Source organism: Micromys minutus, assembly GCF_963924665.1.
Source record: "Micromys minutus genome assembly, chromosome: 1".
Lineage (NCBI taxonomy): Eukaryota > Metazoa > Chordata > Mammalia > Rodentia > Muridae > Micromys > Micromys minutus.
In genome coordinates this window covers 66,064,526-66,090,723 of record NC_137969.1, presented here as the reverse complement: position 1 = coordinate 66,090,723, position 26,198 = coordinate 66,064,526, and the positions used below count along the sequence as shown (strand labels likewise).

Here is a 26,198-nt window from a genome sequence, read left to right as displayed (position 1 = left end):
ATGTAAAATGCAGTGGCAATTTTTAAGTATTGGAACAAAGTATACAACTTTAAATTAGAATGGTTCAGTTGCCAACATTAATTACCTCGAACAGTAATTAGGGTAATTGGATTTTCAAAACTTGTACTCAGTGCAGTGTTAGGATGGTGTAGCTGGTGATGTGGGGAGATGGAAATGTAGCAAACCCCGTGCAGTTGTGGTTTGAGAAGATGTAGAGCTGGAAGGGAACCTGCTGTCTCCTGGGCTGAGGCTTGTTCTTACCTACCAGGTGCTGCTTGCCTTGTGCTTGATGGTCCATAGTCTTTGTTGTTCCCTTATCAGCTTGGGTTTTTGAGGACAGGCGAAGGGTGTGTGTACGTGGCTTTCAGCAGGCCTGTGTGCACTGCAGGCCGGGTCCCATGTGCTGTCCATAGTCTGCAGTACCGTGAGCTGGTTTCCACGCCCCCTTCATAGTCTTCCCCTCTTGACTTCATCTGTCCTTGAGTTTGTTCAGTTCCATTCTGGTGTCTCTCCTTCTCTCAGAGTGGCCCCAGGAGTCACCCAAGTTCTCATGATTGACACCAAACATTTTAAGAGCAGAAAAAAGATGGTTGTCATTTAAATAGTCCATTGTTTGACTGAAAACAGAAACAACACACTTTTTTTCTCAAAATAACTCACTTTGGCTGTGTGGTCACTACAGTGAATTTTGAATGCCAGTGGCTCTTACGCCGGGACCTCCTCAGAACCAAGGTATGGATGCCCATGCACCAGGCCCATGCTATATTTGCAGACAGGCTGGAAGGTACCCGGCTCAGCAGCTGTGTTGGGAATCAGGTTGGAAGTGTTACTTTGGTTTCTAGACGGAAAGCTTGAACTGAGAGGAATCCAGCCCGAGGCAGACTAGCCAGTATGAATAAGTTCTACATAGTTATCCCTGCTTCCAAGTCTTCTGTTTGTTCGCCTGTAATAAAATTTTCAAATTCCAGTGGTGACTGAGGGTGCTTAATTTGTATGCGGTACTTGTCTGAAACAGAGTTATCTTTGGAATGGCTGGGATACCTGCTATGTGAGGAGAAGGGACTACACAGGGACCAGACAGTGAACAATCCTGTTACTAGGCAAGGGAATATGGCCACAGAGCTGAAGCAAGTTTCCATCAGACAAACATGATGTGAGTGGATCGAGAAGGATCAAAGATCCTTCGGGTCTAGTGTGGCGACTCTGAGTTTAGAAAGACAAGAAGAAGCAGAGGACTACAGAAGGAGGTTCAGAGATTTTAGGGTGTGGTGCTTTTGAAACAGGGTTTTATATAGCCCGGGTTTGGGTCTCTCCTGTGTGGCTTTGAACTCGTGATCTTGCTGTGCTGGGGCAGCAGGTACTGTTGAGAGATTTGGATGTGGGGAGTGTAGGAAGGGAAGAAGGAAGAGGACACCTGAGAGGGCAGAAGGAGGCTGGAATGAAGATGGCATCCCCAACAGGGAGGGAAAGAGGGATGAGCACTGGGGAGGGAGGGAGTACAGCTTGTTTCAGAGTGACTTTGAGGCCACATGGACAGGTTGCTCGGCCATAACATCAAGTGCCAAGGCACCTCAGAGCATTCGCCTGGAGCCAGGAGCTGAAATAAAAGCATCTGATATAGAGAGAGCCTCTTTGTTGCCATGGTGATTGCTGTCCCTTACACACTTGAAATTACCAAAGATGTTTTAGAAGAGAGCCTATACAGAGGCACCAAGACAGGAGAGGTTCAGCCCTGCCCTAGGGAACATGTGCTGGTAGGTGTACAGAGATGTCACAGGGATGTGGAAGGGAAAGGCAGGGGAGATAGGAGGGGACTAAGCAGCCCTGGCAGCTGTGGGACACTCTGGCCCCTTCAGCTCTCTAAGCATTGCACCTTTGGTCCTGTGAACTTTCAAGTCTAACTCTGTTCTCTGTTCTCACCCACAACACGCAGATACTGCGTCACTTGATGAATGCAGGCCGCTCACAACCAAGTCCTGCAGTGAGCACTTAGCCCATACCAGAGCCTCACTGGGAGCAAGGGAGAACTGAGCATAGTTCACAGTTAAAATAGTCAGTTTTAAGATCTGTATGCTGTTTAGGAAATGTCCTTAATGTAGACTCCTCTCCCAGGGAAGGTGTGGGTTTAAGCAACCTGAGAATGTGCTTCTAAGAAGAGGAAGATCCTGTCAGGATCTCTTCAGCAAAGAGGCTGTGATCTAAGAACACTTCTGAACAAAAGACATTTTACCACTACACCAAAAACTCAACAACAAAATAATCAACACCAAACAAAAGTCACCTCCAGTTTGTCTGGGGGAGACATCTGGTGGAATTGTGTGGACATGAGTGATGACCCCCACAGCAGAGCAGGACCAGCATTGGTGGAGAGCAGTGCAGGATGTACCTCACTGGGTACCCAAATGTTCATTTAGTTTTCATACCTCAGAGCCTAAGCGCTACAGATAGATTCCCCATGGCACATACAACAGAGAGATTTAAGTGTGCTCTGCTCTCGTTCACAGTATTCCTTGCAGAAGGATGTCTGAAGCCGAGGACCCAAGCTGGCAGCTTGCTCTGCCACTATTTTGCATAAGCTCATCCCAGCCCACTCAGCTTTAGAGAGTTGTTTTGTATTTTACCACTTGCTCTGTCTTACCATGAAGTCTCACATAGTTTTCAGTAAGTGCTATTTCTGGTAATGCCCCTGCCTTGTGGCTAAGACCATGGCTTGGCCCAGCACACAACATCTCCTCTGATCTTCATCTCTGGAAATTGTTATCCCTTACACACCTGAAATCCCTAGAGATGCCTTGGAAGGAAACCTGAGCCGACTCCAGTGACTCAGTGACCGTGCAGGCAGCTGCTGTCCAGAAGTGGCAGTCCTACACATGCAAGTTCCAAGGTCCTCCTGTGCCCTAGATGGCATACCAGCACCTGCCTGGTGAAAAGATGTGTGAGAACAGAAGGTGCTTCATAGGACTAGGATAGGAGTCAGCTACAGTTCCCCAGGTGCCACAAGGTCCCTAGAATGCAGTGGAAGGCCAGTGTCCACACGCTGCTGGAAGAGACGTGGGCCTAGAGAAGACATACTGAACCACGGTCTGTGCTCTAAGAGCTAATGGCTATCCTGATGGTGTGCAGCCTGTGAGTCTAGTGACGCCTGTTAGAATGCCTCCCTGGAAGGGGTTGCCCTCTACACACATTTCCACAGGCCTCAGATTATAACCTGTCCTTTTCTTATCACCACTGAAAAGCTTGTGGAGGAAAGGGCTGAAGCCACGAAGCCTCCATGTATCCGAATGATGGAACGAGATGAGACCTGAAATTGGGAAGCAGCTCTGTCCCTTGGGGAGAGCAGCAGGCAGGTGTGGCCTGTGCAAGAGCCCCAATGAGGATGGAGAAAGCCTGAAGTCTGCAAAGGCTGAGGGGCTGTGTTTGGCCCTGCAGACCATCTCTCCTGCCAGCCCATCACTTTGAGCTCAGGCCATGGTATTGTCATGCTGAACATGGGATTATTGCTCCCACTGTGTGGAATGGTAGAGAGCACTACGATTGCAGTTTTGCAAAGCAAGCACTGAGCACATTGCCCTGGGTACTGACTGCTCAGCGAGTGATGGGCATGGCCTATGCCTTTCCAGGCCACCCTTTGCCATTTTGACCATTCCCTTTTTATGCCTTTGCAACTGTTTGATCTGTGCTCTGACTCAGCTCTAGTTTGGTCAGGCTGTGGCATGACTGAGAGGTAGTGGTGAGGATCACCGAAAGAAAGTCAGGTCTCTGGGGCACAAGGGGGAAATGGGACCCTGGCCGTCTGTCTTAGCTAGGGCTTCATTGCTGTGAAAAGACATCATGACCAAGACAACTTTTATATAGAAGAATATTTAATAGGGGCTGGCTTATAGTTTCATAGATTTAATCCATTATTATCACAGTGGGAAGACATGGTGCTGGAGGAACTGAAAGTTCTACATCTTGATCTGAAGGTAGCAGGAGGAGACTGGACATGTTTTACACTGGGCACAGCTTGAGCATTTAAGACCTCAAAACCCTACCTCCACAGTGACACACTTCCTTTAACAAGGCCACACCTCCTCCAAAATGGCCACACTTCCAAATAGTGCCACTCTTTACAGCCAAGCATTCAAACACATGAATCTGTGGGGGGCATACCTATTCAAAACTCCACATTCCACTCTGTGGCCCCCATATGTTTATAGTCATAACATAATGCAAAATACATTTAGTCCAAGTTCATAGTCCCCATAGCCTATCACAGTCTCAACAATGTTTAAAACCCAAAGTTCAAAGTCTCTTCTAAGATTTATACAATCTTTTAACTATAATTCCCTGTAATACCAAAATAAAGAACAGATCTCATACTTCTAATACTCAGTGGCATAGGATATACATCACCATTCCAAAATGTAGTGAAGGGAGCATAGTACAGAAATACTGGACCAAAGCAAGACCATAAACCAGCTGGACAAACTCCAGACTCTTCATTTCCATGTTTGATATCACAATATTCTTTAGCTTTGCACTCTCACACCACTGTAGACTGCAACATACTTCATTCTCTTGGGCAGTTTCCACTTCCTGTTGGCAACTTTCCTTGGCAGGTACCCCATGGCTCTGGCACCTCTAACATCTTGGGGTCTCCAGGCTTTACCTTTATACTCTCATGCAACAGACTCCCAGGCCTCTATCCAGGGATGCCCTGGTCACATGTGTGGCCTCAGCAGCTTTTCTTACTTGCAGAGGGTATTCTATCCTTGATTTTAAAGCCCGAGCTTCAGAGTCAGCTGTTTGCTGGACTGAAACACGGCCTCGTATTCAATTCCATCTTCACCAGCCTTTTCTGTTTTTTATGGTTTCCTTCACTGCCTAAGCCTGGCCGTCCTGGAACTTGCTTTGCATACCAGGCTGGCCTTGAACTCAGAGACCTGCTTGCCTCTGTGTGCTGGGATTAAAGGAGTGTACCACCATTCCTGGACCTAAGCTTTTCTTTTATCCCTTTACACAAGATGGAAGCTTAGCTGGGAAGGACATGTCCTGAGATCACCACTCCCTTTATTCCATTTAATATCATTAATCTGTGTATCTCCTCTGCCCCCCCCACCCACAAGATTTAGCTCCATTCCACTTTCTGGTACCCCTTTCTACCCTTGAACCATACATCTTATATTTTTTCTAAGCTTGCTACATTTCATCAACATGTTTTTCATACAAGTGAACCACAGGACAGAATCTATGCTAGGCTGTTTTAAGATTTCTTTTGTCGGTTCAGTTAATCTAAATCTCTTCACTTTAGCCTTAGGCAGGCTCTGTGGACAAGGGCAAAAAGCAGCCACATTCTTCACCAAAACAACACAAAAGTGATCTCTAGGCAACAAACTAAAGTTCTTTGAAACTCTTGAGCAAGGTCCCCTTGGCACCAAGGTCTTCTATGCTTTGACTAGTATGGCCCCACTTAATGCATTCCACAGCTTTGCTGATCCAAAACCCACATTCTTTAAACAAAAGCCTGGTCAGTCCTATCACAGCAATACCCCAGTACCAATAACAACTTCTGTCTTAGTTAGGGTTTCATTGCTGTGTAGGGGCACCATGACCAAGGCAACTCTTCTAAAGGATACCATTTAATTGGTACTGGCTCACAGTTTTAGAGATTTAGTCCATGAAAATCATGGCAGGCAACATGGTGGTATATAGGTAGACATGGTGCTTTAGAAGATGAAAGTCTATATCTTTATCTAAAGACTGCTAAGGAGACTGGATCTGTTTTATACTGGGTACAGCTTAAACATTTAAGGCCTCAAGGCCCCACCTCCACAGTGACACACTTCCTCTAACAAGGCCATGCCTCCTAATAGTGCCACTCCCTATGGCCAAACAGCCAAACACATGAGTCTGTGGGGACGAAACTTATTCAAACCACCAAACATTTCTGCTTCCTGGCTGCTATGAGGTAAGTGGCTTCCAAAGCCACAAGCTTGCCAAGGTTCTCTGCCTCAAAGCAGGATAACCTTGATCTGAAACCTGAGAAACCACAAGCTAAAATCAGGCATTTCCTCTCATCATCTCAGTTATTTGTCAAAGCCAGACAAAGCTAAGTAACAGGGTGCTGGACTCTTCAGAAGTGTTCACTGAAGGTTGGCTGGCTTGGTGAGACAGACAGCTGGGTACCACCAAGATCTGACTCCAGGTTCTGCCACAACTTATGCAAGTTAGTTAACCCATCACACTCAGTTTTCCCATCTGTAATATAGGAGCAGTGACTCTAAGGTACTTCAGAGGATTATAACTGCATAATCAGTATGGAGTTATAAGCCCAGGGTCTCAGCAAATGTTGACTACCAGCAGCTGCCAATTTAAGTCATCACAAACCAAATTAGTACTGCTCACTACCAAGAAATCTGAAACATGACTGACAGCACTAAAGAATCCACTAACAAAGTGCAGGCCGGGCTCGGCAATGTTTCTAAAATATCTTTTAAATTAAAAAATATCTTACACATAGGCACAGGAGAAAATTTCCTGAACAGAACACCAATGGCTCGTGCTCTAAGGTCAAATATCAACAAATGAGACTTAATGAGATTGCAAAGTTTCTGTAAGGCTAAGGACCCTGTCAAGAAAACAAAATGGCAGCCAACAGATTGGGAAAAGATCTTTACCAACCCCACATCAGATAGAGGCCTAATATTCAAGGTATACAAAGAACTCAAGAAGTTAGACACCAGAGAATCAAACAACCCTATTAAAAAATGGGGTACAGAGCTAAACAAAACATTCTCAGTTGAGGAATATCGAATGGCTGAGAAATATCTGAGGAAGTGCTCGACATCCTTAGCCATCAGGGAAATGCAAATCAAAACAACCCTGAGATTCTACCTCACACCAGTCAGAATGGCTAAGATCAAAAATTCAGATGACAGCAGATGATGGCGAGGATGTGGAGAAAGAGGAACACTCCTCCACTGTTGGTGGGGTTGTAAACTGATACAACCACTCTGGAAATCAGTCTGGCGGTTCCTCAGAAAATTGGACATAGTACTACCTGAAAATCCAGCTATTCCACTTCTGGGCATACACCCCAGAGACCTCCAAAGTACAACAAAGATACATGCACCACAATGTTCTTAGAAGCACTATTTATAATAGCCAGAAGCTGGAAAGAACCCAGATGTCCTTCAGTAGATGAATGGATACAAAAATTGTGCTATATTTACACAATGGAGTACTACTCAGCTATCAGAAACAATGACTTTATGAAATTCTTAAGAAAATGGATGCATCTAGAGAATATCATCCTGAGTGAGGTAACCCAGTCACAAAAGAACAGACATAATATGCAGTCACTGATAATTGGATACTAACCTAACCCCAGAAAGCTCTGAATACCCCAGAAACAACTCAGAGACTATATGAAGTTCAACAAAAACAAAGGCCAAAAAAAAAAAAAAAAAAAAGAAAATGAAAAATCATTATGCTTAATCTTTACACACCAAGAAAACTTTGACTATTTCCAGGTTACATCTTGTTTTACATGTACTTTATGCTCATTGTAACTAGTAAAATTTCAATGCATACTATCAAATCTTTAAAAAAATCAAGTACTGACAAAAATGTATCCATATACTGTTATGCAAAAAGTGCTTTTAAAATCTGTACATTTATTTTTGTTTTTTTTAAAATAAAGTTGTTCAATTAAAAAAAAAAAAAAGAAGTTCCATAAGAAAAGTAAATAAATAAAAGAGACTGTCTCCCCATTGTCTGGGCATTTGAATGCTTGGTCCCTAGTTTGCAGCATTGTCTGGTGAGGCTTAGGAGATACTGTGCTAGAGAAAATGTGTCACCAGAGACAGGCTTTGAGAGTATAAAGATGTGTGTGTGTGTGTGTGTGTGTGTGTGTGTGTGTGTGCACGCACACACACATTTCTGTCTGTCTATGTTTGTGTATTTGGATGGAATTGTATCATCATTAAACTAGAAAGAGGATTAGTGGAGGGCCACAAGAAGTTTTAAAAGCAGCAGAGTATACAACAGCAAGCATGCCACAGGAAAGGAAAAGGGAGAGTCTTAGTGCTGGAAGGTTACAGGGTGGTGGGGTGGAACAAGGGAGCAGAGAAAAGAGGTAAAAAAATTAACAAAACAAATTATGTTTGAAAATACTGCAATGAAGCATAATTCCTTGTATACTAATTAGAAGCAAGTATAAGAATTCAAAGTAATAAAACAAAGAAAAAATCTCTGCTTGGCATTCATAATGTATCTCCAGAGAACTTCCATAAAGTGTTTTTCCTCAACTATTCTTTTTTCTAAATTCTGTGTTTACTTCTAGTAAATATGAAGTTGGGGTGTTTTAAGGTACTAAGTTTATGTTTGTATTTCTTGGTGAATATGGGGTGACAGTATAGGGATGTCTCCAGTACATTAGGGGACATATCTTTTTAAAAGAAGGAAAATCATACCTGAGAGTAGCTTCATAAAGTGATCAGTGGTTTGAAACACTGCCAAGCCTGGCATGGTGTGTAGTTACAGGTGGAGCACGGGCACTGAGCCTGTGAGTGTGACATCAGCCTGTGCACAGAGAGGCTCCTAGTGGGGACAGGATCATGGTTTAACTCCTCTCACCTGGGTGCTCCAGCACTTGGCTTTTCCTGACGCCCATGACCTGCTACCCCCACCGCAGGCTTAGGGATTGCTCACAAACATCATGGCCCACTTGTTCACAGCAGCATAAAGCTAGGATGTCAATAGGACCTGATCTAAGGGAAGCTACCTTGGGATTATACAATTCAACTACTAGCTATGGTTTTTCTCACCTGCTTGGCTGGAACAGGGAACAGTTAATTGCTTCTCAGGGAAAAACAAAAAAGCTGTCAGTAGCCCTGTGGGAACCCCTCCAGGGCTCCATCAGAGCAGGGTCTACAAAGAAAGGGGGTACATATATGTGTCAGCAGATTGCCTAGGCAACAGTAGTCCCAGGCAAGGCAGTCCACACAAGATTCATTCATGTCTGTCTCCTCTGTAGCAGGGAGATTGGTGCCCCAGAACACCCTGTCCTGTGACAAGGTGTCAGAGTAGAGGCATGCGAGCGTCCAAGTGTTGCATTAGCTGTGGCAAAATTTCCCCAGGGAAACTTGAGTTTTTCTTTCCCTGGGGCAGAGGAAGGGTGCAGTACAGACTCAGACAGGAAATGAGCTATTGCCAAGGTTTGATGAGGCCACTGGGGTGGGTGGAAAACTAAGCTGGGCTCTTGGGTCCTTCCACTCTGCAGTATATCTGAGGACCATGGAAGCATGGAGAGGGGGCACCCATGCATGGTGCAGACTCTGCACTCTTGTTCTCCTCCTTGCACAGTAGTCAGCTCCAGCTGAGAAGCACCCGGACTGACTGACCGACCTTGGTGTGACTGAGAGCTGGGAGCTCACCTGCTTTGCAAGAGCTGGCAGGGCTGGAGTTCTGAGTCTAACTCCAGCCAAGTCAAGGATCTGCAAAGCAAGGTGCTGGGGGCGGGGTATGCCATGCTTTACAGCCGTGTGTTGAGGTGCCTGCACTGGAACCCACCAGAAGCACTACCTGAGAACAGCCTGAAGTGAGGAGGCTCCGGGTCAGCAGCCGCATGCAGGCACCAGCAGGTGTGGGAGCATTTGACATGTCTACAGAGCTCCTGACCCCCTCTCCTGTGGCTATGTGTTGCTCTGCAATGCTGCTTCTGACCTCTGAGGCAGAGGCAGACTGCACCTCTCCTTCCAGAGAAGAGCTGGGTGGCAGCTACACTCTAAATTTAACCCAAAGCTGCCTTCCATAGGCACATGTGCTAGTGACTCTACGGGCTGTCTGTGGACAGATGAAGATAATGGCTGGAGTGAATTAGCAAGTCTGGGGATAAGGGCCTATCAGCAGAGGGACAAATTTAGGATCTTTGAAGACATCTGGTCAGCAGGCCGCAGCCCGTGACTGACAGGGATTAATAATGGAAAGCCCTTAGTTCAGTGTTTCTGGAGCCTCACCCATCCACATCCAGGGCTGCAATCTGCCCGTCCCATCCGCTTCCATGTGGACAATGGGATTTAGATCCCCCCCCCCCTCCTTATCTGTCTGTGAGTCTGAGGCTCCAGTCTTCCTTCTATACTCAACTGCCCGGATTGATTTTTATCCAGAACATGTTGAGGGGCTACTTCCCTTGTCATTTGCTAGAAGGCATCCAGCTTAACAAGTGCTGGCCAGTGGCCCCAGAGTGAGGACCAGCCTACTGCACCTTGGTTTTCTCTCAGCTTCTCTCAGCTACATAATTAAGTTTCCGGCTTCACTGTCCCCAGCGGTTCTCTCAGTGGTATAGGAAGGTGCTGGAACTTTAAGAGAAGCCTAATGGGAGGATGTTGGGTTACTAGGGTTTGGTGTTGAATATCGTCCTGAGACACTGGCTTCCTCTCTGTATCTTACCCTCCTTGAAGTGAGGGCTTCCTTTACCACTTATGCCAACACAAGGAAAGCTGTCTTGCCATAGACCCAAAGCGCTGCAGCTAAGAAACCATGGGCTCAATGCAGTTAGCTAATGATGGGCAGAAATTTATGAACACATGAGCCAAAGTAAGCCATTTCTTCCCTGAGTATTTTGTCATTTGCATTGGAATGTCAACACATATAATTGATGGCGCTAACACCTGTCACTGTCCCCTATGCTCTCCAAAGCAACCAGCTCTCAGAACCCATCTCGAATTCCTTTTCTGCAGACTCAGGCAGCTGGATAAGCATGGCCAGGCCACAGCGCAGCAGCTGGTGCAGTTGCTTAACAAGCAGAATCAGCTTCTCCTGGAGCGACAGAACCTGTCAGAGGAAGTGGAGCGGCTGCGAGCCCAGGTAGGATGTGAAGATACATGGGATCAGCTCCAGCCCAAGGACCAAGGAGCCCAGTGCTGAATGGGAGCGCACACAGGGACCTCTGTGGACCAGGCTGAGGGCAGCCATGGACCACGTTGGAGCACACACAAAGCCCACTACAGCTCAAGGACAGGGCAGCCCAGTGCAGCATAGCAACATGCATGACCCCTCCTTCCCCCTTTCTAGGCTGCAGTGTCACAGGCCGAAATCCCTGAGGATCACATAGGTCAGGCCATGAGGTGGGAGGGAGGGCCTGCCAATTGGTGTATGAAAAATCATTGACTGAGGCTTGTCTCTCCTCAGATGTAGGCACACCCAGGCATACCAAAGGTAGCCACACCATGCAGAAACACTGGTGGGAAGGGGAATGGCAGTGGTCAGGCCCAACACACAGAGGAGCAGCTGTGAACTGCTCCTGAGGCTGGGAGGACTTTAACAATAGAAGAAAGAGGTGCTCCCAGATAGGAAGGTCTCAAGAGAGTAATCAGATGTCTTAGCCCAATTCCTCAGACAGCTGTCTAAAACATGCTCTCACTCTGTCCAGTTAAGCAAGCCAGCAAGGCTGATATCATTGTCTCCATTTTGCAGATAGGGAAACTGAGGCTCAAACAAGCGTATTCAGCTAGCAAATAGGGGCACAGCAAATGGAACCTAAGTGACTCCAGAGCCCAAGCTGTCCCCATTCAGGTTAGATAATGGCGGAAAAGAGCCCAGGTGAGTTGGATGGGTGGCACTAAAATTACTGTTCTTCTTGGCAGCTTCTCCTCACATCAGAGAGGCTCTGAGGTTTTTGCCCAATCAAGCAATTTGTGGAGATAAGGGTGTGTATGTGTGCTTGCATCTGGACGTGAAAGGATGAAAGACCATTCCTCATTCTCCGTTCAAAAGGACCTTGAGCTGACAGTATTGACCTGCCTTGAAATTCAGCCTGTTCAGTCAGAGTTCACACAGTGGGAGAAGTGTGCACTGGAGGGTACAGGTCATCAGGCTCTGACTACACAGTGACCATGGTCTGGAATGTGCATAAACACTTTGATTGTGGTGACCTCTGACACTCCAAGACGTGTCTGGAAGCAGACCCAGGAGCTTCCATTTACAAGCTGTTGTGGTAATTTGTAAAGACAAAAAGAACCTTAGTTTGGAGTTGTAGCCAGAAACAACTCCTCCTTGGCCAAGTCATTCATGGCTCTCCTGAGCTTCTGCCCTCATAGGTAGCATGGGAATGAAAGAACCAGGCATATTGGGGTAGTGGTGTACTCAGTGGGATCTTAGGAACTTAGTAGCCTGAAATGCCCCATACTTGGAGTCACCCTCTCCCCTTCCCGAGAAGTCCCCACAGAGCCAAGCAGTGACAGCACCTACTGTGCTCTGGTGCTAAGTCCATCTCCTTGCTGAGGAGCTTGATTTTGGTTATAACCCAGATTCAAGGAAGAACTGATTCATCAAAGTCCAAAGTCACCAGAGCCACCTTTGGTGACTGGGCTATTGTGACATGTGATGAAGGACTAGGGTCTATGGTGTGATGAGTTTTGCCTTTGGACTAATCACCAGCCTTCTTTATGGCGCACATAGATCTTAACATGGAACAGAGACATTTTTAGAAGTCCTTTCCTGAGTTTTAAAAGCCTGAGAATTTCTAAATTCACTGCATTTAAAAGAAAATATTCTAGGAAAAAGTCTTCCTTTGCCAGTGGCAATACAAATGACTTGCCTATCCCTTGCTCTCTGATACTGGCCTGTCTGGAGCATTTTGGATGGGGCTTTTTATATTGAAATTTTATTCTGGGTGTTAATTTAAGATGACCAGAATGAAGGAAATTTGGCAGAGGTAATGGCTCCCTGTTGCAAATGCTGGGAGTAGTTAGAGGTTTTACAAGCTCTTTGCTCAGTCTCTAAACCCAGAGTCCACTCTTTAGTACAAATGTTGCATTGGTCTCCATATGCTGGCACTTGGTGGCCTTGGGCTTCTGTGATTCATTTTTTGCCACAAAATAAACATGAATTGTAAACTGATTTAAAAAAAAAATCTTTGAAGCAAGCAAGTCAAAGTTTGACTGTATCTGGTTGGGAAAGTGGTTCTTTATGGGTGCAGAGGGAATGACTGTGTCTTGACCTGTCTCCAGCTGGACTTGTGGGTATCTGAGGCTTATAGCTGTCTCTGTGTCCAGTGTGGCAATGGTGTGGCTGAAGGCTTCCATTTTCTCAGCCTGGATGAATTAAGCATAATAGCTTAATTTTGCATGTCAAACTCTGAAAACTCTCTATCTGCTCAGTACCCAAAAGAGAGTGGGTATTTTCTGACCCAGACAGCTGCTTGGGAGCTTAGTCACGTCCTTCAAATTGGCTCTGTTTCCTAAGCTCTAGCCTGTTCAGAGAAAGAATGGTGAAGTCCAACAGGAAATGCCTTGTTTCTAAGCCTTGATTATTCTAATGGCTTCTGTTTAGATTTGAGTCACACACAGCCCTCTTGCCCACTGAAGGAAGACTGTCCTGATTGTGAGTGACTATGTGCCAATGTTACTTCTGGCTGTAGAGCTTACATACCTGCCAGGTGGTAGGAAAGTCTAGGGTACAGGGTGATATTCCAGCTGGTATATATTATGCTCCTACCTCAGGCTTGACTAATGGTGGCTTTCTTAACTTCTTGAGATTCACACTGGGAGGAGCTTTTAGAAAAGGGCCTTTAGAAGGCCCTGTGTGGACATGACCATACTTGCTTAATTTTACCTTGGCAGTAACACCTAAGTTCTCAGCCTGACACTGATGTGAGGGCTGAGCCAGGTACCTGTTCTCTCTCCTTGCCTGAGTATGGAGGCTAGAGCTGCCATAGTGGTAGTGTGGAGGTGGTTTGTGGGCAAGGACCATGTGTTCCAGGGGCACTGAACAAGGCTTGTCTGGGCAAAGTGTGGAGCAGGGTTGGGGTCAGAAGCCTAAACCCAAAGACTCACATCTATCCAGGAAGGGTGGGACCTGCTGGTGAGGAAATTGGATTCTGTTCTTGGAGAGAATGGGTATGGAAGAAGGGAAGAGAACAGAAATGCTCTGTCCACTGGGAGAGTTGTTTCTTCCATCAAGATGAGTTTAAGTTACTTACTGGGTAATGACTCTGGTTTCAGCTGCCTGGCATCCTGCAATAGCTGTCACCCCGAGCAGCCTGCCTGTTCAATCCTCAGCATTCAGTCTGGGGAGGGATTCCCTTTGAGTCCCTTCTTATGAATCACTCACAGTTTAGAAAACAGAGTCAGAAGCTGCCGTGTCAGTGGTTAATCAGTTGGCCCTATGACTTTTAAGCATTCTTGGCAGTGAATGTACTTTCTAATTTGATTTAAAGTTGTGCATGGATCCAGCAGCCATATGTGATTCTATTCAAGATCATCGACATTATCTCATTACATCAAAGGACTCATTGAATAGAGTTGAAAATAAGCATGAGGGAGGAGAGGCCTGCTTGTGAGTAGAAGCAGACACAGCATTGAGGCTGGTGATGGGCAGTTCAAGTGAGGGTGGGCCAGACCCACTGCTGCTGGGGTGGGGACCTAGAGGCAGTCACTCTTATCTTGTCCTTCCTAGAGCTCAGGGGCTTTGCCTAGCTGACTTCAGGGCCCACATACAGTTAACTACCTGCAAGACAGATGGTGTCTTATGAATGGAACAGAAAATACACCAAATAAAATAATTTACAAAGCCTCCTCCTGAACCAGGATTTTTTGGAAAGAATTCTAAATAGATGAAAACAAACAATTTGATTTCAACCAAATTGTTGTTTTTTTGTTTTTATCCTGATTTTCACCCGAATTGTCAGTCTCAAAAATAAACACTGATACATTCCCAGAAAATATTTTTCAAATAAAAACTGACTCTGTTAAAGTTTGCCCCGATTCTTTCAAAACTGTGTACAAGACACTGTCAACCAAAGTGACTTGCATATTTTTTTAAATCAACTTGAACATATGCAGCTACGATGTCATTAACTCCCTGCTGCTGGGTGTTTTTAGAGAATGACACAAGACCCTGGGGAACATAATCTAACATAATCGCAGGGAAGTCAGAGACTTCCCCAAGCAGCTGAAACAGTACACAGTTAGCTTCGCTGTTCATCTAGGTGCCTTGTGTGTCACTAACACTGAAGAGCGCACTAGACTTCATCTAAGAGGCCCGTTCTAAGAGCTCCCTTTGTCTAAGGATGTGTACGTCCAGAATAGAAGTGGGTGGAACACACTGAATTTTATATTGCTTCAGATGCATTTGCTCCTCTTTCTGCTTTCTGAGTTAGACATTATATTTTACAATATAAATTCACAATCAACTTTTTAAAGGGAGCTAAATATTTTAATCCAATTAGACAAGTGAACAAAACACTGAATATTACATGCAGTGGAGATAAGTGGTTCTTGCCTTTAAAAGACGGCAATTCCGTCACATTACAACCCCAAATGTCAATGTTGTCTTCATTTTTAACGCTTTCAAACACAAGGCAGCCAGAGGCTCCACTCTGCTGTTGGTGACACTGTCTGTCCTTTGGGAATTCTTAAATTTTATTTCCCATGGAAATATGACTCACATAAAACAGATACCTGCCCCTGTGCAGAGAAAGTGCTTGGGAACCAAAATAACGGCACTTGACCCTGGAGGATTAGTGGTGATGACCTGCACACTTAGAAGACACTTTGCAGGTGCTCCTGCGAGAGTACCCCTGCTTCTAGCCTACACAGAGCTGCCTCCCATTACATGAAGCCCTGTTTTGTCTGTGGACTGCCTCTCTCCCCTTTCTACCTTTTCCTGGCTCTGGTTTCTGTAGAGGCAGCAAAGCCAGACAATCGGTGGAAGGGAACCACAGCTGTCTTCAAAAGCTCAGACATGTGGCCAGCAAGGAGTCAGTGCTGGTCTACGGTGACTTGTGACTTCCTGCCTTGCTTCATAGCTGACAGTGGTCAGAATCCTTGTATTCCTGCCAGAAGCTTTGGCCTATGTTGGAGAGGCTGCTCTAGGGTCTGAGAGGCACTGCTGAGCTTGGTAGACTGAGCTTGCTAAACTGATGTCCTTCACAACCCACAATGGTCTGTAGCACACAGACAGGATACTCCTCTCTCCCTGTCTGGGTTAGTCATTCTAGGTTGTCTGTTATCTTAACCTTTATAATGCTGTCATGTCAGCTGCTCCGTTCTTCATGGATGTACCACAGGAGGCAGATCTTGGGAACTATGTATTTGGAGTTAACATGCTCTGCATCTTAAGTACAGGTTAGGTCCCATTTGGAGCCCAGTCCAGGTGCTGCTAAATTTTGTAGAATCACTGTCAATATCACAGCTGGATTATGGGGCCACTGGAGAGAAGTCATTTCATATTCTCTCAGGCAGATGGATGATGTAACCTAAGGAAGGAGTGGTTTATGGGAAAGTGGGGTAGCTGGGTATATAGCACTGGCAAGGAAGGCAAGCCAGAGAGGATCCAAGAGCCTCTGTCACCTCTGTCACCTCAGAACAAGCTTGGAAGGACCACTAAGAAAGAAAGTCCCTACTCTTAAAAGCAGATGCTTACTGCCAGGGGTGTAGGAACAGCATTTGGGGACCTCACCCCATGGGACAATGTACAGAGGGAGAATAGGGAAGAATGCTGACTTGAGGGGCTGTAGAACTAGAGTAAAGGGCAGAGAGGTCTGTGGGCAGTCATTAGGAGGCTGGGGTGAGACCAGCCTGGGCCACACAGCAAGAAGTCCATCCTGGGAAAGGAAAAGAAACAAAGGAAATGGCAGCCCAGACTACAAAGCAGGTATCCAACCCAGCAGCAAGAAGGGCTGGAGACCCTAAAGCATAGTCAGCTGGGCAGCACTTGGGGTCACCCCACACATCTCACTTCTTAAACGGCCAAGTTTAAAATAAAGTTCAGAAATAAACTGAGCACAAACCCCAAGGTTTGGAGAAAAGGCTGTGGTAGAAGGTAAAAATGACAAGCACGAGGGCCAGCTACATCGGGCTGTACCCCAGAAAGCAGGGGGATCTCTCCTCTACTTACCGGGCAGTCACAGATCCAGAGGACCTGTGTTACCCAGGGGTCATGGTAACAGGTGAAGGCTAAATGGGAAGACAGTTGTCAAGAGCTCAAGCTGTAGTTCCAAGCTGAGAATATTTCCTAGACACACACCTTCTCTCCTAGACTGAGACAACAGTGTCTGTTGTGTTGAGGACAGAAATACACATTAATAACACCCCTGACACATGACCACAGATAAGTCAGACTATAATACTAACTCATATTTTTGTGTCTCTGAAAAGATCAGGCTTCACTGAAAAATGTCACTCTAGTAGACAGTGTGGCAGACTCAGGCCAGAGTACAAGACTTGAAGGGGATATGTGGTGGCAATAAGAAACTGCATGCCCACCCAAACCGAAGCCTAGTACCGACTGAAGAGGGACACGCTTTTGCTCCATGAGCATGTGACTTCATGTGTTCCTGTTTTGCCTCACATCTTATCATCGCAGGAGGTTGTCTCCAGTCAGAAGGGTAGGGAAGGTATAAATGGGGAGCCCAGTGATTACTAGATGGCCTTGGAATCACAGGCACTCAGAGACTGAGAAATGCACTCTGGGTTAATAAAATTCCTGCTGCAAAACTCCCTTTTCTGTCACCAGGCCTCACTTGTCTGAACTTAGGAGGGATTTTCTGCATAAGTTCATTCACCTCTGACCTCTGAAATATGCTTGTCATGTTTGTGCTGCCGCTTGTTCAGTCATGTATTCTCTTGGGCTAGAAGCCCGTAAGTCTAGGGATCCAGCATACCAGGCAGCCAGTCTCACCTGGTTATCTTCAGAGCACCGGGGAATGGGGTGGGGGGTGAGGTTATCCCAAATAGTCACTTTCAGAACCAGTATCAGCTTACTCAGTGAAGGCTGGCATTAGCATTGCCAGGGAACCTCTGCTGGCTAAATTGGTCACAGGCTTTGGTGACTGACTGACATCCCAGACCCTCTCTGGAAGAGTCTGAGAACAGAACTCTCACAGGCTCTGAAAAGCTCATTACTAACCTCACACTGTCTTGTTTTGCCTTTTGCCACAGTCCCACCTTCATGCTACTCACACCTGGTAACATCTACCTGAAATGCACACAAAACCTTTTCCAAAGGGGAAAAGAAAAAGAAAAGGCATTTCCAACATGTTTCCTCTCCAAACTTAGAAATCCCTACCTGGGAATCATAGATCCCAACAGACAGCAGAATTCTCCCTTGGTTGCTAGCTCTAGTCACAAGGCTGGGTGGCCCAGTAGAAACTGCAGTTCTGGGGCTATCACAGACAGCTCTCCTCAGACTTCCACAGTACTGTAGCTGGCCATCTTCCACTGAAGGCATTGCAGAACTAGGGAGACATTCTGATATGCCTAGTGTGCTTCTGTGCAGTGTCTGTAAAGTCACCAGGGAATCGTGTTCAGCAATTTTTCTAACCCTTGCCTTTCCCCCCTACCAACAAGTACAGTATCTTATAAATGAGAGACCTCAGTATCATGGATCCTACCTTTTAGCATGTGGGTGAAAAATGTAAAACCACATCTGTACATGTTATAAGAAACTACAGGTGACAGACTAGTTTTGCTACTTTGTACCATCCCAATTTCCCCCCACTTTTGCCCCTGTAATGTCAGATCAGTTTCCTAACAAAGAGTCGAATAATACACTGTCACAATGTCAACTGTCCATAGGTAGAAGTGCAGGCTGGAGTACAGGCTGCTCTCAGAAGGAACACTTAGAAGTATATACACTGATAACAATGTACAAAAGGGGCTTTTTTTTGGTCTCTGGTAGCAGAGAGTAAGGCACAGTTTTTCAATACATTTGGCTACACATAATTTTCATATTTTTTTAGCATCAGAAACCTTTTCTCCAAAGCTTCAGTGATAACAGCTGACTAAACCAGCAAATGAGAAAACAAATACCCATGATCTATTTAAACTTACTTTTTATTATCATTTTTTTCCAGTTACCCAGCATGCCACAATCTGATTGCTGACCTGGATGAAACAGAGTGAAATAAATGATTTACAAAGAGATATTTACATTCATCTGATTTGTACTTAATGTGCCACAGTGCACCAAAACCTCCCCAGGGAGACACCACCGGGGACTGCAGGGGGGCTGTCCTCATGCCATGGTCTGTCCCTGTGCTACAGACAGGGAGTGCTTCAGCATCAACTGGCTAGGGCTAGTTGGGAGTGTGTGCTCAGAACAGCTTCAAGTCACTGACTGACGTTGTCTCTATTGCACAGGGATTAATAAAATGACCTTTCAAAAGACTTGAGTTGTTCTGTTTCCTTTTCATTTTGTAGCAATGACAAAACACACCAAAAGGCACATGTTTGAAGTCAGCCAAAGTGTACTGAAGACCACCTCTCTTCCTGCCGGTCACCCTTTTCTTCCCCCTTGTCTACCTTTAGCCAGCATCCAGTATTTCCCATTGAACTGTGTGCACTCAGGAAGCACTCTGCATTATTTTTCCCATTCTCTGAACAACATAAAGCAAACCCCTCCCCCTCCCCCCAAAAAGGCATCTTTGGCTCGATGGTGTCAGATTTTGTCTTCAATAGCAGTATTTGAGAGGAGCCTAAAAACAAATGTATGTGAAATTAGAAAATTTACTTAACAGTATATCAAATATCTGTACACAGATCATATTCTTAGTCTAAAATAGTATTTCTACTATACAGTCAAGCCCTCAAATGCTTTAAAGAAATACAAATGGACACTGGAAGGTGTGGGGTATAGCTTGGTGGCAGAGCACTTGCCCAGCATGTGTGAGGCCCTGGGTTCCTTCCCCAGCACCACAAAACAAAGACAAAAACAAAGGCAGACAGACAGATGGAAACAAAGCCTGGATGCTGAGATGGTCGTGGTGTTTGAGGTGGGATGGTACACTGAGGACAAGGCTGCATGTGAGGCCTCACCTCTCCCTGCCAGCAGCCCAGCAGCCCAGGGCTCCTAGCTGAGGCCTGGTGTCCACATGCTCAGCCTGCCCCTCACAAACATGCAGCTTAGGCCATGGAGTTAGTGCTAGCAGGACGGTGCATGGGCCATCCTCATCTCTGGGGCATGTCAAAGGTGCAAGCCTAGAACAGCACAACTTCTATTCTGAGTCAGAAGTTTCTGGTTTCATCAAATGTGCTAGACAGCTGTCTTGTATTTTAACTGTCCTCAATCCTGTTTTATGTATACCATGAATAAATTACACAATATTCTAAAAATAGCACCTTTAAAGAGTTGTAGAGGTCACTTTAGTTCAGCCTCATAGATCTGCCAACCCCAGTTGATTTTGAGGACAGCGCATGTAAGAATGCCCCCAAATTTGGCTGTGAGAGAAATACACATGCATGCCTGACTAACTGGTCCCAACGGTCATTCCTCTCTCTGCTGAATTCACAAGAGCAAAGCCAAATTCTACAATTGTAGCATGAGGTAAAATCAGAAATACACCCCATCCAAAACAACGTAACCCCAACATTCTAGCCATCAGTTACTCGGTCTAAGTTGTGAGCTGACACGAAGGGTTAAAGATATACTTGGCAGGAAGTGTTCGGAGCAGTATGTTATCAGGAAGACATTAGTGATAAGCTGCACTCTGGACCCACACCATGTCTTATTCAGACCTTTAGGGTCTGCAGCCTATTCTTTCTCTGGCATCCTAGTAGATGTGCCTTAAAATCGACTGCTGGTGGCCAGTGACTCCACTCCTAGCCCTTTATTAGTTTGTACAAACATGCTATTGGCATTTTGGTCAAGTAAAAACACCCCGCATGTATTTTATCTATTTACCTCTTTTCCTGTTCACACCTTCATATACGGGGTTGGTTAATAACAGCTGGGGCTATAATCACTTTTCCAGAAAAGAACGAAATTTCGTTTTCTGAAATTACTGAGCCATATTCAACAACAACAAACAGAGAAGTAGCCGATTGACATAGGGCTTTATTTAAGCTGTCTGTACGCGGGAAGTAATGTGTGTCCTATCAAAGAGTGTGAGATAACTGAGGGTGCACAGTGTACAAAATCAGGTTCTTGGTAGTTACGTCACACCCTGTGGGTCATAAACATAAGGACACAAACATCTGCAGCATGGCCAGCCGTGACAGTGATGACAGCATCCGTGTTCATAGCTGTGTCTGCTTCAAACCCTTAACCAGATGACCAGATCTTGTATGGATCTAGCAGAACTAGAAAGTCAAAACATGTCATAGACTATAAATCTACAGGGAGGTGACTCAATGACCAATTCAGGTTTCCTTTTTATTTAAATAAATACTTTACATTTCATGCTTGCCTGTAATGCACTACCAGGAGCAAGCTGAGGGAACTGTGGTGTAGACTGTACAGACAGTACAGCAAAAGTGTGTGCACTGAGGTGTGGTGGAGGCCCTGCAGTTAGTGAGGGAAAGAGAAGCATGTGGCCCCTGCAAGAAGTCAGCTCTGAGAAGCTGGAGGTCAGGTGGGAAATGGAAACAATACTGGGATAATCTATGTCGTCAGTGTAGAGCCAAGCTGTGAGCACACTGGCAGCAGCCTGCGCAGAAGTGGCCAGCTTCCCCCAGATAGCCCTGATGGTGACAAAAGGTCAAGGTGGAATTGGTAGGAGCTAGAATCACAAAGCCAGAGCTGCATCCAGACATTATGATGCCAGGTTTCAGGCCATTTCAACTGGCAGAACCCTAAGCTGTAGGCCTAGGCTACTTAAGACCTTAGAGTCTACGCTCTATTCCTGCCCTTTAACTGACATCTGGTGGAGACTGCAAGGAAAGAATTCTTGAAATCACAGCCAAGAACACACCTGCTGTGACACTCAGGGAGTCAGGGATGGGATGAGTAACCCCTTGAATGACTGGGGACCAAGGGCCAGGTGTGAGGAGTGGCCAGCCTGAGGCACTGTCAATGTCCCCTCATTAATCTTCACCAAGTATCCTTGACCAAGGTCATGAAATTACCTTAAAACTTGGGAGGAGAGACAAAACAAATGAACTGTGTGCTTAGTGTACAATGTCTGCTTCCTCTGAGGGATAAATGCTCTGAACATCAGCCAGATTCAGCTTGCTTTTCTTCCTCTCCTACTTCTTTCTTTTTTACAGAATGGATGCAAGGAAACTTAAAGGACATACCATCTAATCTACTTCCTTGTCAGTGTGAAACATTCAACATACTTCTATGTAGGAAAAAAGAATGCAGATGTAGGAATACACATCTGTTTTAACTTCCTACTATGTCTGAGTCTGTCTTAGCTGCCTTAGTAAAATGCCCTTTACACCCCAGCAGTCCCAGTGGCCAGCCACCGCCAGCAGCGGCTCTGCTTCCCTAAGTCTGAGCCTGGAGGCCAAGTAATCTGCATGGGAACATGACTTCCTACTCAAAAAGACAATGCAGTAACACTGCTATGTCAAACTGTAGTCTTCCGTTTGGGAGCTGTCAGTAACTGGAATCCATTTCTATGATCACTCCTTGGAGCAGCAGTTGGCCTCTTGCTTGCTGCAAGAAAGGCTTTGATCCTTGGACTTCATAGTCTGCTTTGGAAAGTGTCAGCTCCTAGCACCAAAGGGTTTAATCTGAAGATCATCATTAATGAAGGAGAAAGATGAGGTTTGCATACATGTCCCCTCTCAGTTAGCAATGTTTGGGTTGAGAGACATGAGTATGTACAGAAAAATAAAAGCTAGAGGTGTTTTGTTTTGTTGTTTTCCCTGATGGCTTGATTCAGTAATGAATGTACCTTGATAAGAATAAACACATCAGCTTCTTATACTTCACTTCCTATTGTGAATATTTGTGATGTGTTCCTTTTTCTGAGTAGAGTTCATTTCTTGTCATCATTTGGGTCTCAGCTTTCTCCACCGCTTCATGCCAGGCTCTACTCTCACCCCCACTCAAGTGACAACAACATCATCCATTGTTCCACCAACCCCTTGGCACTGGGGAGTTGGGGATTTTCTCATTTCAGCTCCAAGGGGTTAAATTACAGCATCCCTTCTCCCAAAGATTCTTACCAGATTCTAACCAACAGATATGATCCCAGAGCCTTACCATTTCTTCTTACACAGGAGAAAAAGTGCATGATTCTAACGGGTGTGTACATTCCTTGCACATGGATCAAAAGAAACCACAGGCAATGACCTGTGAACTGGAGCTGCACTTGCTAACATGACAACACAATTCTTATCACTAAAAAATAAATACTACTGTAATATAAACAAAACCATAAAGGACATTCAAAGTTTTAACATCTGAGGAAAAGCTAATTCACCTATAACTGAAAGTAAAAACTTCAAAACTGGTAAGGCAAACAAACACCTGTTCACCTTGGTGTATAGATTTTGGCGACAGCAGGATCATTACACTGTCTACATTCTTCAGCCATCAGAGGTGATAAATATCAAGAAGGGGAAAGGTTGCCAAGCCCAGGGGAAAATACTCTCTGGTACAAAGTAGATCCTAAGACTCTCTAGGTGACTCTGCACCTTCAGTACTTGGTCCAACGATGTCCATTTATTTGCCCTCAGAATCTGGGCGTCCATGGGTGGCACTGGGCTTCCTCCACAATATCAAGCAGAAATTAAGAAAACATGTATCTCAAATCAGCCCTTTAGTCCTCTTAATGTTTCCTAAGGATTACAGCCAAATATCAGTGATACACACTTCATGTGCTGGGCAGACATGCGTTGCTAAACTCTTACCTGCACTCACCACCACCCTTCAACAATTGCTTGCTTGTTCAGAAATATAAACTAAATCTTCTTAGTCTAATTAGTTCTTGATTTATCTCCTAGAAAGTTAACAGTGTACCTAGAATCAGTGTATCTCATTTAGCCTTCACTGCTAGGGAAAACCAAAAACCAAAAGAAGATGACACTTGATGCACAAATGAATGATGGGCTCATGACTCCCAAAGGTTGTAAAATTACTTCTGAAAGTTGTATAATAGTAAGACAGTAGCAGCAACAGCATGAGACCTTAGACTGAGATACAATTTCATGCAAAAACAAAACTGGAGTGTCTGTGTATATGGTTTCATGTGGGTGAGAGGTGGTGAGGGTGAAGACCCTTGGCTGGTCAGGGATGTCAGAAGGTGCCCCTGCTAACTGTAAGAGCGAGGACTTGTGGAGATGTCCAGAATCATTCAGTGGCAGATCTAAGATGACACTGTGGAGACAGACTGAAGGACTTATTCCCGTCCGCTTGCAGAGTAGGAGAACTGAGGGAAGTGTGGCCGCCGCTCGTTATCCACGCAGTCCATGCCATCGTCGTCATCTGTGGGCGGCAAATAGCGCCTGTCACTTAGTTTTTACTGTTGCTCTGCCTACACACACAGACAGTCCTTCTCATCACCTTCTCAGGAAGACTGAGTTTAAACAACAATCATTTCTATATATACATGATCGACACAGAAATAATATTATAAAATCATCTCTAAGACATCAAAATTTCAAGATTAAACACTTAAAAACCCCAGAATTCTACTTTCAAGAATCTTGCATTTCAGGAAAGCATAAAGTTCTAAATTACAAGTCACTGAACACTACAGAACTCATTAGGTCTCCAAAGTGCTCCTAGTTTTTCTTCCTGGTTATTTATGTATGACTGCAAACTAATCTTCCTAAGCAATATTTACTATTAGTCGATATTTACTATTGATTAACTCATTATTCTCTATTTTTCGTAGTAAAACTTTAAAATAAAATAAAGAGGACAAGAAAAAAGACAAAAACCAAAGGGCAGATTACAAATCCTGGCTCATCAGGAAAACAAGAATCTGCAAGCCACAGAGGATGGGGCTACAGAAAGTTTGAATGCCCTCTCATATCTTTTTCCTGTATGTAAAACCTCTTCTTCTCTAAGAGTTCTAAGTGGAGTCCACAATTACAAAGCTCTTCCTTTGGTGTGGCCAAGTACCTGAAAGCTCTATCAAAGACACTCCTGATCATCTCCAAAGTCTACAGAACACTATCCTGCAATCAGGATAAACTAGTCAGTACAACCTTCTAAAACATGATTTGTTTTTATTGTGTGTGTCTGTGTGTGTGTACGAGAGGGAGGAGTATAGGTTCAGAGAGAGGGAAGGAGGGAGTGTGTGTGTTTAATATAAAACCCATGAGTGCAAGTGCCCTCAGATGCCCTGGGTGCTGGTTATACAGCACTCTTCCTGACTTGATAGAAGCTGCAGTCATTTTGGAAGAGGGAAACTCCAACGGAGAAAATGCCTCTATCAGGCTACACCGTAGGCAAGTGTGCAGGGGTATTTTCTTGAATAATGATTGATATAAGAAGGTCCAGTGTTGTCATCCCTGGGTACATACAGGTCCAAGATTATATAAAAAGGCAAGCTGAGCAAGCCATAGGGAGTTGTCCAGTAAGCATGCCCTCTATGTTAGCTCCTGCCTCCAGGTTCTCGCCTTAAGCTCCTAATTTCCTTTAATGATGGACTGTGATCAGGACATTGTAAACTAAATAAATTCTCTCCAAGTTACTTCTCATAATGGTTTTTAATCACAGCAATATAAACAAGCTAAAGCACCTTGAAACTGGAATTACACGCTATGCTCCCCACAATGTGGGGCTAGGAACTGAACCAAGGTCCCCTAAAAGAGCAGCAGATGTTCTTAATTACTGAACATCATCTCTCTCTAGCCTTACAAACTGTTTTTCAAGCAAAATATTTCCATTTCCTTAAATCCATTAGGAGAGTTAGTTACATTCTTTTTGTTTCCTAGGCTCTGCTGGGAGCATTAATTGTGAACAGAAACTGTATGCACCTGACAAAAGGCTTTGCTTTCATCTGAAACAATGATTTTTAAAAATCATTTCCATATTCTTTTCTTACTGCACAGGGACCTCAGAAGTGAGATAGAATTGGCATTGCCTAACATTTTCAGCTCAAATGCACCAAAAACTATTGCTGCAGTAGGTAGAACTATTGCTGAAGTTAGTAGAGCACCCCATAGTTTGTATAGGACACCATGAAAATTCCCTTCTCAAAGAGACCACCGCCGTGTCAGCAGCTGAACAGCAATCCCAGGTAGTGCTGAGGCAGAAGGAAATCTCTGCCTCCTGAGAAAATATGGGTTCAGAACTAAGCCAACAGCAATATACATTCTAGATCAAATTCTTTAGCTGTTTGAAAGCTGAGAAAGGTTTGAGGCATTCACCATTGAGTCACACAGCATAAAATCTATAGAAGAGTCAGCTGAAGTAGTAATGTTCTAATTCTGATATGTGTCAATTACCTCTCAAAAACAGTTTTCCCAACTAAAAGCTTTGTTTTACCAAGTGTTTCTGCACAGCAAACCTACAGCAAGTCCACATACTAT

The 26,198-nt window shown here is 44.9% G+C and overlaps 2 protein-coding genes across 6 annotated transcripts in view; one reads left to right on the top strand and one right to left on the bottom strand.

Moving 5' to 3' along the window:
• SDCCAG8 (SHH signaling and ciliogenesis regulator SDCCAG8) overlaps positions 1-18,918 on the top strand; it is a 184,850-nt gene extending 165,932 nt beyond the window's left edge. For 2 of the 3 annotated variants that reach the window (XM_080909337.1, XM_080909335.1), the window contains 2 exons: positions 10,725-10,851; positions 11,461-11,581. In XM_080909337.1, coding sequence (XP_080765463.1) covers positions 10,725-10,851; positions 11,461-11,505 — 172 coding nt within the window. In that variant the 3' untranslated portion in view covers positions 11,506-11,581. Of the gene's footprint in view, positions 1-10,724; positions 10,852-11,460; positions 11,582-18,841 lie in introns of those variants that run through there. The other variant, XM_080909336.1, reaches the window with a different exon arrangement.
• A 5,061-nt stretch (positions 18,919-23,979) lies between these two features.
• The window catches only part of AKT3 (AKT serine/threonine kinase 3), a 246,318-nt gene continuing 244,099 nt past the window's right edge, over positions 23,980-26,198 (bottom strand). For 2 of the 3 annotated variants that reach the window (XM_080909361.1, XM_080909362.1), the window contains one exon: positions 23,980-24,141. In XM_080909361.1, the coding sequence (XP_080765487.1) occupies positions 24,056-24,141 (86 nt within the window). In that variant the 3' untranslated portion in view covers positions 23,980-24,055. The remainder of the gene's footprint in view (positions 24,142-26,198) is intronic. The other variant, XR_013974863.1, reaches the window with a different exon arrangement.